The sequence below is a fragment of the Bombina bombina genome, chromosome 2 (assembly GCF_027579735.1).
Source record: "Bombina bombina isolate aBomBom1 chromosome 2, aBomBom1.pri, whole genome shotgun sequence".
NCBI classification, from domain to species: domain Eukaryota; kingdom Metazoa; phylum Chordata; class Amphibia; order Anura; family Bombinatoridae; genus Bombina; species Bombina bombina.
Window position 1 is genome coordinate 729,660,153 of NC_069500.1, and position 15,383 is coordinate 729,675,535.

The following is a 15,383-nucleotide window of genomic DNA, read 5'->3' on the forward strand; positions in this document are numbered from 1 at the left end:
TAGGGGCACAATTTTAAAATTAACCAGAGATCTGATCTCTAGTTAATTTTTGGAGGGCTAATTGCTTCCACGCACTCGCAGTAGCATTAATCAGCCACTTATAATGGCTGGTTATTTATTGCGCACCCGTAAACTGGCAAATGTGCCCGTTTACAAGCATGCAATAAATTAGCGCTACACTTGTAATTTAGCCCATAGATGACAGCAAACATTTCATCAATAATAAAATGCTTTCATTATTATTATAGGTGACACCCTCTGCTGAAGGCTCTAACACTCTGGTTTAGAATAATTTATTTGGATTTACTGGGATGGCAAACACAACTAATAACAGACAATACACTTATTCTGTAAACTTTTATTCTTCAAACAGTAACACTTCAACTTCTAAAATAGCATAAGTTTATGTGCAAGGATGTAAATGTATTTCGTACATAAATATTTGATTTAATATTTATATATTATTTCATTGAAGTATTATCTGTTATGTATATATATATTTTGCACTATTTATTTGAGCCATGTCACATTTAAGACATGCTGTTTTAAATATATTACATTTGTATAAACATAAAAAAACCATAATGATATCTATATACTGTACAGTATGTACGTATGGTAAACAGACAACTAAATACATGGTTGGTTTTACACAGCGCTAATCTTTACATAAAAATAAAATGCATTTTAAAGGTATGGTCTAAAACGTTTGACGACAAACTCCATTTAGTCCATGACTGATCCACATTCCACCGGGAGACCCTCGGACTTCCTCCATTTGGATAACCGTACTTTAAACCATTTCTAGAACAAAACAAAATAAACAATAGTCAGAGATATAAATATTGCACATATTAGTTAAAGGGGCACTAAAGTCAAAATCAAACATTTATGATTCAGATAGAGGCCCATAGTTATCAAGGTCTGGCGGACGTGATCCGACACTGCGGATCAGGTCCGCCAGACCTCGCTGAATACGGCGAGCAATACGCTCGCCGTATTCAGCATTGCACCAGCAGCTCACAAGAGCTGCTGGTGCAACGCCGCCCCCTGCAGACTCGCGGCCAATTGGCCGCCAGCAGGAGGGTGTCAATCAACCCGATCGTACTCGATCGGGTTGATTTCCGGCGATGTGTGTCCGCCTGCTCAGAGCAGGCGGACAGGTTATGGAGCAGCGGTCTTTGTGACCGCTGCTTCATAACTGCTGTTTCTGGCGAGTCTGATGCTTCGCCAAAAACACGGGGCATCAAGCTCCATTCGGAGCTTGATACATATGCCCCAGAGCATGCAGTTTTAAGAGACTTTCCAATTTACTTAAATTATCAAATTTTGCACTTTTTTATATATATATTCTGTATATACACTTTTTAAGGCACCAGCTCTTACTGAGCATGTGCATAACTTTATAGGGTATATGTATACTAATCTGTGATTGGGTGATGGCTGTTAGATGATACAGGGGCCAGCAAATGGGGAAAAGATTAATTTGTTAGAAAAAAAATCTACTGCTTATTTGAAAATTCAGAGTAAGTGTTATTACATTGTCTTTTTATTATGCACGTGTCAATTATGCAATTCTACTGACGCATTTCGGCTCGTGGCTGTAGTCTAAGCTGAAACAGTTTAGACTACGGCCACGAGCCGAAACGCATCACCTGTTTATCCTTCCTCCCATTTGGATTTCCAATATAATGCTGACTGTTTGCTGTTATGTTTTTGATGAGGTTCAAGTTTGTAATGAACCATCTTTATCAACTTTATTGAGTTTATGACCTAAGCTTTTTACACTGTAGCAGTTGTTATGGAATAAAAGCTACTTGACATTTGTGACCGTTGCTCCTATCATCTTCTTTTGTATATATCGTTTATTGGATCCGCTTTGAGTGAGCACGGACACCAGAGGCACGGATATCGTTGTGCCCTCCTCCCTTACTCCATCGTTGGTTGCTGAGAGTGACAGACAAAGATCTGGGCCTATCGCTTAGCAGCAACTGATGACGTCTGAAAGAGGGGGTGTTTTTACAAAGAAGACTACATGCCGAGAAGTGGCGTTTTGAATTTAAGGAAAAAAAAATTAAATCGGAAGACAGCCACTCCATACACAGCAGGGAATCGCCCTGGGCCCAAGGTTTAACATTGTTAATTACTATTTGGCCTGGATTGTGGGGGCTGGCATCAGGGCCGCCACTAGAAACTTTGGGGCCCCTGACTTAACCATTGATCAGGGCCCCCCCCCCCTTTGACATGTGCAATTTTTGACCAAGTGACTAAAACGTATATGCACTTTATTCTTCAGTGTCTATTTAAACTTGGAAATGTTGTAAAGGTAGTAACATACAAACACACAGACACACTCATACACTGAAACACATACACACACACACTCACACATAAGGATTCACATATAGACAATCTAGCAGACATGCAAAGAAACACACTCAGACACCCAAACAGACACTCAGCACTTGTTTACATTGACCTGACAAGTAATGAGGTAGACTACAGTTTTGTAAAAAAAGGAGATTTAGAAAACAAAATATGGAGTTCTCATTATATTTCTGTAAAGGAAGACGCCAACTAAATGATGACAACAGCATGCAGTGGCTGAAAGGAAGGGCCCTGAACTGCCTAGACAATAATTTAAAGGTTAAATGGTGGATTAGGTGACTTCTGGAAAGGCCTCATTAGTCTCAAAGTCTGTAGAAAGATGTGAATAATCAGTAGTATGGTCAAAATGTCCTAAAAAGGAACAGACAATTGACACACACACACAAACTCAAACTTGCTCATACACCCAAGGAAACACTGACAGAGACAGCCTCAGAAAACACACAGACATACACACAGAGACACCCACAGAAAACACACAAAGACATACACACACAGAGAGACAACCACATAAAACACAGAAAGACATACATACACACACCCTCACTGAGGCATCCACAGAAAACACACAAAGACATACACACACCCTCACAGAGACACCCACAGAAAACACACACCCTCACAGAGACATCCACAGAAAACACAGACATACATACACACACACCCTCACAGAGACATCCACAGAAAACACAGACATACATACACACACCCTCACAGAGACACCCACAGAAAACACACACCCTCACAGAGACATCCACAGAAAACACAGACATACATACAAATACACACACACCCTCACAGAGACATCCACAGAAAACACAGACATACACACCCACCCTCACAGAGGTATCCAGAGAAAATACACAAAGACAAACATACACACACCCTCACAGAGACACCTATAGAAAAAGCTCAAAGACATATGCACACACTCTCACAGACATCCACAGAAAATGTAAAAGACATACACACTCACCCTCACAAAGAGACCCACAGAAAAAAAAAATACATACACACTCATAGAGACACAAACCACTCACAGGAGGAAACATTTATGCACCTTGCGTCCCCTAAATCAACAGTGTGTGACATGCATGATAAAAAAAATGCAGAAATTAAGAGATCACTTTTTAAAGAATAATATTTGTAAATGTGCAAACAAAAATAATTCTGTGAATTCAAAATGGTACTTTAATAATCTAGGTAGATGGCTAGATGAAGAAAAGTACTGTACTTTTAAAAGGTTGACATATGTTTGTTTGTTTTTTCCCCATTTTCCACAACCAAGAGCACCACTTCAAATATAGTGTACAAATGTTCCCATCTGTCAGCTGTACTTATGGATTTTGCAAATGCTGTACTCTATATGGTCCTGGTGGAGCCATAAGCTGTGGTACTCATACCATTAGATCTGGTTAAATGCAGGATTTAGGCTTGATTGTATGTATTTCAAAATTACGTCAGCTGTAGTGTAAACTGAACAGTTTTAAGTTAACCTGTCTCACTTCAAACACTGAGCAATATTAGTCTGAGAGTATAACATTTTATGCAGATGTAAAAATTGGAATGTTTTATATATATATATATATATATATATATATATATATATATACATATCTGCCAAAAGGGCACCTACCATTTGTGTATTGAGGAGGAAACATTTCTGCATGGTTTTAAATATAGAATTTCCACAGCATTGCAAATAATCATAAATACACTGCTGCTAAAAAAATGTGTCCCTGGCTGGCATTATACTGTAAATCACACCTTATGACCGGACTAGATATGGTATAGGCACCCCATTGGCTGGAAACACTCTGTGCAATACGAGGCAGTGGATATATATATATATATATATATATATATATATACATATCAATTTTGGGCTGCTGGACTTTTCAGTGTGTATTTGGCTTGTTATATTTTTTTCATCTACTTGACTGCAAGGGGCTCCAATGCACTGATACTTATGTCTATTTGTGTGTTCATATGTATTTATGTGTTTATATGTGTATATACAGCTGTAAATACATATATAAATACATAAATGCATCTGTAAACACATATATGCACACACACACACACACACACACACACATATATATATATATATATATATATATATATATATATATACACACACATCTTTAGAAATGTATATATATATGTATCCTTTGCCTGCCTATTTTTTTCTATCACCTGAGACCGCATATCTTTGAGCCCTTATAACTTTTCACACAATTTTAATAATTTGTATTACAGTGTTATTATGAGTGTCACTATACTATACAATGTAATTTTTCTGTGTTTTGTGCAACGTTTTAGTTTGTACTGTTATTTATTGCAGCATTTAAATGGACATTAAACACAGTATTTAAAGGGGCTTGAAAGTCAAAATTAAACTTCCATGGTTCAGATACAGCATGCAGTTTAAAAAAATAAACACAAAAAATGTATATTTATTTCCATCATGAAATTAACTTCATTTTTTTATTATCCTTTGTTGAAGATCATATCTAGGTAGGCTTAGGCGTGTGCATGCATCTTAAGCACTATATGGCTGTGTTTGCAACAATGTTATACATATCATTATTTATTTTTTCCTGCTTTTGCACCTCAATGATAATTATAACTAAATTAATCTGAGCCTGCAACTCTCTATGCAGTGATTGGTTAGCACAGATCACGTACTTAACATCATGTATCCCTATTAAAGCAGCCCATATATATCCATTTCACTTGGCTTTTCTAGAGGTGTATAATTGAACTGCTCTTAATTTGCAAAACATTGTAAACCTTACTAACAAAATTATAGTCAATAATAATTTTAAACATTTAATTTTCAATGCACTTGAAAATTTTGTTTTTATCTATCACGCACAAAAAATAAATGTAGGCAGAAAAATCAGGTGCAGTGTCTGTGTGCCAATAATGTTATGTATTGCATGTAATGTCTTAGAGGCCAGAGAGAGCTGCAATGTACTGCAAAGCAATTTCCTGATGACCTCTCTGATATCCACTAGGTTAATATTAACCCTAACTATAACCCTTATACATAAAACTAACATAAATGTGTTTTAATATTGCTTCCATCAAAATGGCATTTGTTAAAGCCACCGACAACACTTATGCTGGTATAATAGTTATAATTATAGTATATTTTTTTATTCTATTATACTAACAGGAATATTTCTTCAAAAACTTTAGTGCATTGCATTTTAGAAACCCATATTTAGATTTTCTGTAAATAATGTAAAATGAGAAGTCAAAATGTACTTTATTTGATATGTTTGTGAAGTAGTGAACTGGAGCGTCTTGGAATAATTTGGGATAGCTGCTTAATATAGGTTATGGTGTCACATGGTACAATGTGACACAGCAGTGACAATTAAACTAAAAAAACATTTATGAGCATACTGTCTGAGAAGGATTGGAGTCAGAGCAGCCAATTTAAAGAGCCTGCTGTTCTGTTTGCACTGGGACCCCCAGGGAATATGTTAGCAGCCAGGGGGTCTGCATGCTGAGACCACCAAGGGGAGAGTGAAGGGTTAAAACAGGCTCTCTGCAGGGAATAGTGATCTAGAAGAGCTGGTAACAATTCTGTTGTGCTTGTACTCAGGTGGAATTCAGCCCTGCTTCACCACAGATACATATTTTATTTCTGCATGCTGATGGGAGTACATGAAAAGTGCTGCCCATGCTGTATGGAACATTGCTATGCTGCAGGGGGGGGGGGATATCCAGTGAGGGAGGGATTATAAAAAAAAACTTCCCTGACTAGTTAATTGGTATCTGTAATGCTGCTCTCCTGACTTATAGAAACATAGAATGTGTCAGCAGATAGGAACCATTCGGCCCATCTAGTCTGCCCAAATTTCGGAATACTTTCATCCTGGCCTTATCTTATATCTAGCATAGCCTTATGTATAGTTCTAATTTATTTTAGGTTAAATACCTCTTTTATGTTGTTTTTATGTTCTTAATCTATATTGTTTTATGATGCACCAATAGATAATTTTAATGAAAATACTGTTTATATTGTACAGTATAATTAAAATATTTTTTAGTATTGTTTTCTAAGGTGTAATAGCTGCTATTATCACACTGAAATGATTAAATACACTAAATAAATTTTGTAAGTAAAGTATTGAGGTCTTTAATGTCCCTTTAATATTACTATTTTAGTAATACTGTATCAAAAAATACTGAACACATATAAAGAATTTTATAAAGAATTTTTCCTTTATTAGAAATTGGAAAAAAAAATGCCACAAAATTACATGACAGTTGTTTGTGATGGTATTTGAAGCATGCTAGTTTCTCATCAGAAAATATAAATTTTGAGAAACTACACTCATTTCTTTACATCATCAAAAAACTTTTCTGATAATACAGATACTTTTGCATACAGTAAAATAAAAATATATTTGTTTCTCTTTCCATTGTGTTAATTTTTCATGTCAGCTGTTTTCCTTTATTCTTTGTCATTCAACTTCTCTCAACAGAATATCGGAACAAGAGATCCTGTGTGATCAAGCACAGAGGAACACTCTGAATTACCCATTAAAGTATCACTTACATTTGCTCCTCAAAGATGAACAATTGATGTCTTTCTGTCGCAGCAACGACAGCCAGGAAAAAAAAACGTTTCTGGTCATTTTCACGAACAGGAAATGGTAGGTGTTTGTATTACAGAAATCAGTGGATAAAACATAAAGGGCCAGATTACAAATATTGCACTCCACTCGTAATATCAGCGCACGCAATTGTGTGTTTGTATTATAAGTGTGGTGCAATGCAAGAGCGCGCTTCCATAGGCACCAATGGGAGCCTTGTTCTGATGCCGATAGTCACGGCAGGGAACCTAGCACAGCAAAGGGCATAAGTCGCACAGCGATGGGCAGCAATGGTTAAAGAACCACTAAATACAGTAGATTTGCATAATCAATAAATGTATGATAAAAAAACAATGCAGGAACTCTAGGCGGCCGCCATGATAGGTCACAGTTTTGAGTGCTGCTGCAGCCCTGATTTTCTAGCTTAATATAATAACTTATCAAGATGCCATCTGATCTGGGACTCTACATAATTCAAACAACCTAATAATCCTCTATCTGCTAATATTACATTTACTACACTGGCTGCCAGCAACAGAGCACCAGAGCTTTCATTGAGGTTGCGGCCTCATACCAACCCCCCAGCAGAGTACCTTTAGGCCTCTGCTGTATCACAATGCCAAGGGTGCGTTGCACTACCTGTTCAATTGTAAGCTGTAAAATATACATTATAAGTTCTGATGGAGTTATCAGCATTGAAGCTATCTTATCTCTGCTAAATAGGATCATGGAGGGGATCTGCATAGTACTAAAGATGATGCTAGAGGGCTTTAAAGCAAAATTCTGTGAAAGGATTGATAGGCTCACTACCCAACAAGAATCAAGTTCCCAGACATACTACTCGAGAGAATAAAGATGGGACCACATTGCGAGGTTTTCATGCGAGGATAATGAGATCTAAGCTAGCCAGCAGCCATTTGCCAGGATCCTTCCATTGAGGACAAACACAGTGAACTGGAGCTGCAGGTGATAATTATCAAGAAGCAGAACCCGAACTTCCAGTCGCAGCGATCTGCAGGAAAATGAGATGCAATGAGTGCGTTTCCTACTATTGCCCGGGGGTGAAAAGTATTTAAAAACAGGATGGAGTGAGTGCACCTTGATTTAGAAATAAGTAAACAAAAAAGTGAGCAAAGAAGTGAACAAAAATAATATTTGCGATCAAAAATAATAATTTTTTAGGTGATTTAAAAATTAAGCTTACAACCCTTCTGAGAGATAACAATTCCTACTATTGCCCGGGGGAACGGCCGGCCTCACTGGACAGCTGCAGGGGGTTCGCCTGTTATACCCCAAGCATTGTCGGGGGATGCCAACATCAAGCTTTCCCTGGGCTACACCTTGTATCGATACCGCATTAACTGGGGAAATGATGCTCAAGTCCTGTGGTTCTCTTAACCACAGGGAAGCTGGATCAGCTTCAGATGGTCTACCGATAGGCTCTCCTACATACCTTATAGGACATTAAACTCCTTCAGACTGGAGTGGGGTGATATATTATTCTACCAGATTCATGCCTACGAGCTTGTAGTGAACGGTGTAATCTGGAATTACTGCTGTTGTGTGCTGAGTTAGATGTTTTCAACAAGATATTGTACACTATGATAGCCATGTGATAGATTCTTTATTTGGTGCCCGGTGTCCTCTCATATTCCTCCATCCTTTATTTGTGACCTGTTAATGTGGTTCTGTCATGTGGGGCCTCCTATTCAAAATAATGCAAATTTATTATGTAAAACCTAAGGCTTCGCTTAATGCAGTTTAGGTCTGTCAGCAGGTTTGTATATAACCGTTCCTACCCACTATATAAGCTATCACAGTTGGGGTACATTTTAAATAACTACATGTTTTATTAGGTGTCTTATAGTTTAGTCTTCAACTAGAGCAAATTAGTATTATAATATAGAGAACTTACTTATGTTTTTACTTAAACATGTTTCATAGACACAAACATTAGTGCCTGATTGTATTTCCTTACTATTTGAGAGTTCTATCAATTTAGTTAGAGGGACAACGAATAGCAAGTTGAAGAGATATTTTGGTTAAAAGTCCTAAGTACAGGTAGAACTATACTGCTCACTTTGTAAAAAGTAAATAGAAAGGTACATGCTTATCCCAAAGTAAACGTATAGATGCTTAATCATAACATTATATGGATATACACCTCTTACAGGAGACAGTCTATGTACTAAAGATTAGTTGACTGCGGTGGCCCTTCAAATAATAGATTGATAAAAATAGCCCCTAGTGTATGGCAGTTTACTCTCCATAGTTAGTCAACCAATTTTATATGACAGAGGCTCTGTTTATATTTACTATTTTGTTTTTTTGGTTGATTTTTACTTATACAGTGTGCACTAGTTATGTACTGCTAATCTATACTGTTAAGGATAGCACCCTATCTTTGTCAGAGCTTTACTAATTAATAGAGCGTACAGTATACTCACCACAGTGTTTCTATATTTTACTTTATTATACATCTTCCTCTAAAGTTCTAATGTGCAAGATGAGGTCCAAGAGCGGCCAATTATGTTTACTGAGGGAAGTTAAACTCTTACTACAATTAAATAAAAAAAATTGAGTTCTGTTTTTAAGGTGAATTTTAGCGAGTCAGACACTACTTTAGGTATATGCAATGTTGTGTGTATTTGTTTAACACTTTGTACATCTATATCTCTTGTGACGTGCGTTTATGCTCTGTATGAATCCAACAGATGTCACTATAAATTTGTCTGTCATGTTATAACTTTTGACCTTAATAAAAACAGTTAAAAAAAAAAAAGACAATGCAATATTAGCCTGAACTTCAAATGAGTAGTAGATTTTATTCTGAGAAATTTCAGTTATTTCTATTTCAACTCCTCCTGTATCATGTGACAGCCATCAGCCAACCACAAATGCATATATGTACAGTATATTCTGTAAAGTCTTGCAAATACTCAGAAGGGGCTGGTGACTCAAAGTCTAAATATAAAAAGACTGTTCACATTTTGTTAATGGGAGTAAATTGGAAAGTTGTTTAAAATTGTCTGCTCTATCTGAATCATGAAAGTTTAATTTTGACATGAGTGTCCCTTTAAATATATATCTAGATGCTGATATACATATATATTTATGTGTTTATATGTGTATATACACATATTAACATGTAAATATCAGTACCCATAGACCGCAATGTAAAGGCACTTCAGTGCCGTTTTTTTTTTCTAACACCCCACATCCCCTCAATTAAACCCCTAAAAACTGCTTAGTGCAGTAATTAAAAAAAAAAATAAAGATGCTCATATTTCTTTATTTTAATAAGGAACCTCACACTTAAGTTTGGGGCAATTGGGTTACATTTTTAAAATTAACCAGAGATCTGATCTCTGGTTAATTTTTGGAGCGCTAATTGCTACTGCAAGCTCGTGGTAGCATTAACCACACACTTGTAATGGCTAGTTATTTATCATGCGCCCGTAAATGGGCGAATTTGCCCATTTACGGGTGTGAGATAAATTATTGCTCCACTTCATGCAGTCTTAGGGGCTGTATTTGGTTTCTTATAAGGCTTGGACTTATTCCAATTTGTGGATGGTATCCAATTGGGACCAGAGGCCTTAGGGGAAGGAGTGTTTTTTTGTTACTAAGACTGACGAAAGGAACGAAAATGATTGGGAGCTTTAAATTATTCTTATCTTGGGGCAGAAAAAGTCCCTTACCCCCCCCCCCCCCCCCAGTGATAGTGGATACAATAGAATCCAATTGAGAACCAAATAAATTATTACCTTGAAAAGATAATGATAGTAATCTAGATTTAGACACCATATCTGCATTCCAAGATTCAAGCCATAAAGCTCTTCTAGATAGAATAGCTAAAGACATAGATTTAATATCAATCTTAATAATATCAAATATAGCATCACAAATGAAATGATTACCATGTTGAAGTAAAACAACAATGTTAGACAAATCAGGATCCAATATCTGCTCTGCTAAATTGTCCAACCAAAAAGTTGAAGCAGCAGCAACATCAGCTATAGAAATAGCAGGTCTAAGAATATAGCCAGTATGTAAATATGCCTTCCTAAGATAAGATTCAGTATGCCTATCTAAGGGATCTTTAAAAGAAGTACTATCTTCCATAGGAATAGTAGTACGCTTGGCAAGAGTAGAAATAGCGCCATCAACTTTAGGGACTTTCTCCCAAAGCTCTAAATTAGACACAGGTAAAGGATACAATTTTTTAAACCTATAAGAAGGATTAAAAGAAGTACCAGGCTTAGACTATTCCTTAGTTATCATATTAGAGATAGCATCTTCGTGACAAAAATTACGCAATAAATAGAAGTATTTTGCGCCATTGCAGTTGCGCACCACTCTTTTATTATTCCCAGGTGTTAATCAAGTAGCTTTTAAAGGGACAGTTTACTCATAATTGTTTCCCCTTTAATTTGTTTCCAATGATCCACTTTACCTGTTGGAGTGTATTAAATTGTTTACAAGTATTTCCATTACCCTTATATTGGCATTTGAAATAGTTTATTTAGCCTGTGGTATCCCCACCCATCCTGAAAGTTTTTGGCCTCAAGGCCAAGCTGTGTTAACACAGCCAGTAGAAGAAATTGCACTGCTAGTGGGTTATAGAAGAGATAAGGTAATAAAATGTTAATTTTCCATTGTTCTCTGCAAGTATTGGTGATTGGTTTATTAACAGATATAAGATAAAGAAGCATATATATGTGCACAATGTGATACAGTAATGAGATCTACAACCCATTTTATTAGGTTGTGGCTTCAAAACACAAAATCAAATAATTCATATACACAAATAAGCCTTAAAAATCTCATACATTTTATACTCTGCAGCTGGTAAAAAAAATAATTGGAAACACATTTTATAGTATACTGTCCCTTTAAGGTTAATTTTAGCTTTAGTGTAGAGATTACCCTTCTACCTGATACTTTTCACCCCCTGATCACTCTCAAACAGCTCTCTTCCCTTCCACACCCCCCAATGATCACCCCCATCTTCTTAAGTACTGGTAGAAAGTCTGCCAGTATGAAAATATAAGGCTTTTTTTTTTAATAAAATATATATATATTTTATATATTTTCTGCAGTGTAGGATCCCCCCTTACCCCCCAACCTCCCTGAAACCCACAAAAAGGCTTTCTAACCCTCCCCCTTCTAACCAACTCCCTCCATCTTAGGTACTGGCAGCTGTCTGTCAGGGTTTTTTCCCTGTTGTTTGCCATGTGCTGCTGGCAGCCATTTTACTCACCTTTCTTCCTGACTATGGTGCATTGTGGGGGATGCTGCTCATTTCCTACACTTCCTTTTATGGCCAGACTGGTGTGCATCATCCATGTGAGACAGGATGCAGTCTCAGAATTGTGATGTCATTACTTATTATTTAAAGGGCCTCTGTTCAGTATGCTTTGCCTTTGGGTTGTCTCAGACCTGTTTGTGAGAGTTCCTGTGTATTACCTGGCTGCCTGACGTCCTTCCTGGTTCCTGATCCCTGGCTTGTTCCTGACTCTGCTGTTTTCCTTGTTCCTAATTCCAGCTCGTCTGACTATTCGCTTTGGCTCCTGACTCGGCTCGTCTGACTACCAGCTCTGGTTTTGACTCCTGGCTTGTTATTTGACTTGTGGACTTTTTATTATTTTTTGCTCAGTATGCTATTGAGTTCACAAGAACTGCTGGTGCAATGATAAATGCTGACAGCGTATGCTGTCAGCATTTATTAACGTGCAGCGGACATGATACGCTACATCATATAATGTCCACTCGCACTTGCCATCTGTTATGATGATGAAAAAAATGTACAACATATGCTATTTAGGCTCACCTGTGACACCAGGTAACTGTCTCTGAGGAAGCGCATGTACGCATGCGTGAAACGCATCAGGTAGAAGGAGCTGTACATATGTGATGTCTCCTACATGAACGAATAAATCCTGACTTGCACTGGCTATTTGGTTCCGGTCTCTTCTCTTTTTCAAGTGTGCTTACATAAATAGGCCCCTAAGTCTCAACTTGCACTAACCCGACTAACACTTGAGCGAAAACGTTTACTTTCAACTTGTAATAGGTGCGCAAGTTAGAGAACAATAGAGCACCCTTTGTAATCTAGCGCTTTCTGTGGTGAGCTGAAAGAATTTTGAGGTAAAACATCTTCTGTTTTTACAGAGATATTTATGTGATAATTTTTTATTTTTACAGATATGCTGCATCACTTTTCAAGTGATATAGCATATGGGTGACATGTCCTTAGGATGATTAGCTCATTTAGTGTAAAGTTCTATATACTCACAACTGTCTCCTCCTCGGTGAGGCCTGCTTCTGCCGCAATCAGCATTAGGGTAGTTTCATCTGGCTGCCGACTCACATTGTTGAAATTATACTCAAGTATCTCTATCTGTTCCTCTGTTAGAGTAGAACCATCAGCGGTTTCCCATGTTTCTTTTTGCAGAGAACTCATTTTCTAGGCTTCGTGAAGCTTTAATAAAAAGAAATTAGAAAGTTTTTTTTTATTTATAATGAAGGACAATTAGGGAAACAAAACAAATGGAATTAGGTCACTTAATTTTAACTGCCAGGAATCTCTACAGTAGCTGCCTGAGTAAGGGACATCAACTTTCATTGGCTTCTATTCCAATCTACAAGAATTCCCAGGCAGAAACATACGGTAACTTGGGTGATTTTCTTTTCTTGTTTTTTCCCGTTACTTTAATAAATTGGTATAAGTAATTGGAGCACTGAGCTAACAAATTCCCTAATCTACTATTAGCAACACTGCTAAACGAGTGTCTATCACCAGTGATTTGCCTATGAATGCTGTTACTTTGTGTTGTAGCTATTGAACTTATCAAGCTATGTGACCATTGGTCTGAATGCAGGGGGAGGAGGGGGTGTCGTACACACCCCCTGCATTCAGACCTCTGTAACACTTTCTGTCTTTTTAGCCATCCTATGTTTTAAGATATAATCTGTAAATTCCATCAAATTGGTCAGTATTGCTTCAGACTTGAAAAAGGAAGACACTCTTCCGAAAGCTTGTAATCTTATAAATGTATAGTTAGTCCAATAAAAAGTATCATTGCTCAATGCAATATGTTATTTTGATATCTAAATCTCTGGACTAACATGGCTGTGCCAAAAATTGGCTGGCTCCTTAGCTTAGATGCCTTCTTTTTCAAATAAAGATAACAAGAGAACAAAGAAAAATTGATAATAGGAGCTGCTTAAAATTGCATGCTCTATCTGAATCACAAATGAAAAAATTTGGGTTCAGTGTCCCTTTAAGCTTTAATACACATTTATATGTTTGTTTGTTTTTTTTTTGGTGTAGTTGTATTTATTAATTAATTTATTTAGTGTTCTGCTTATTTAGGGCTAGTGGAGTGCTAATTTATCGCCGTTTGCGGGTGAACGATACATAAGGAGCCAAGTGGCTGGTTTTGCTACCATGATCTGATCTCTGGTTACTTTTCTAAAAGTGCCCCAAATGCCCCAAAACTACTGCACTAGGCAGTTTTTAGGCATTAAAAGTGGCGGCTGCTCTGTAAAGTGCCTTTACATTGTGGTCTATGGGAACTGTGTGTTCCCTGTAAATATATATATGCATATGCTTATATACATATATATTTAAGTGTTGATATGAGTATGTACACAAATGAACACATAAATATATATGTACATATTCATATACACATATATTTTAATTTGCTGCCCTTCACTGAGTGACTTAACCCCTTTGCTGCTCTAAGGTTCTGTGCCGTGTATGACGCTCTCGTGATTGCAATGTGAACGCAAGGTCGCGTTGCACCTAACTCGCAATACCAGCGCACATTTGCGTGTGCAGTAATTACTCAGTTGAGCACAAATATCACTTTCGCTGAAGGGATATTTTGCGTTCAACTTGTAATCTAGCCCTCAATTTGTTATACAGTTATAAAAAAAGAAAAACAAAATCAAATTAAACACAAAGGAACCAACATAAGTTAGCATATAAAAATTGAAACTGTTAAAGGGACATTAAACCCATTTTTTTTTATTTAATGTTTCAGATAGAGCATGCAATTTTAAGCAACTTTCTAATTTACTCCTATTATCACATTTTCTTCGTTCTCTTTGTATCTTTATTTAAAAAGCAGGATTGTAAAGCTTAAGAGCAGGCCCTTTTTTGGTTCAGAAGCTGAGTAATGGTTGATTATTGGTTTGCTAAATGTAGCCACCACTAAGCAAGCGCTATCTAGGGGCTGAACCTAAAATGGGCTGGCTCCTAAGCTTTACATTCCTGCTTTTTAAATAAAGATAGCAAGAGAACGAAGAAAAGTTGATAGTAGGAGTAAATTAGAACGTTGCTTAAAATTGCATTTTGTATCTGAATCA

At 36.9% G+C, this 15,383-nt stretch overlaps 1 protein-coding gene across 2 annotated transcripts in view; it reads right to left on the reverse strand.

Moving 5' to 3' along the window:
* Positions 1-343: 343 nt before the first annotated feature.
* Positions 344-15,383, reverse strand: part of HOPX (HOP homeobox) — a 32,368-nt gene continuing 17,328 nt past the window's right edge. For both annotated transcript variants that reach the window (XM_053702745.1, XM_053702746.1), the window contains exons 2-3: positions 13,303-13,488; positions 344-804 (exon numbers count right to left, since the gene is read on the reverse strand). In XM_053702745.1, coding sequence (XP_053558720.1) covers positions 727-804; positions 13,303-13,470 — 246 coding nt within the window. In that variant the 5' untranslated portion in view covers positions 13,471-13,488 and the 3' untranslated portion in view covers positions 344-726. The remainder of the gene's footprint in view (positions 805-13,302; positions 13,489-15,383) is intronic.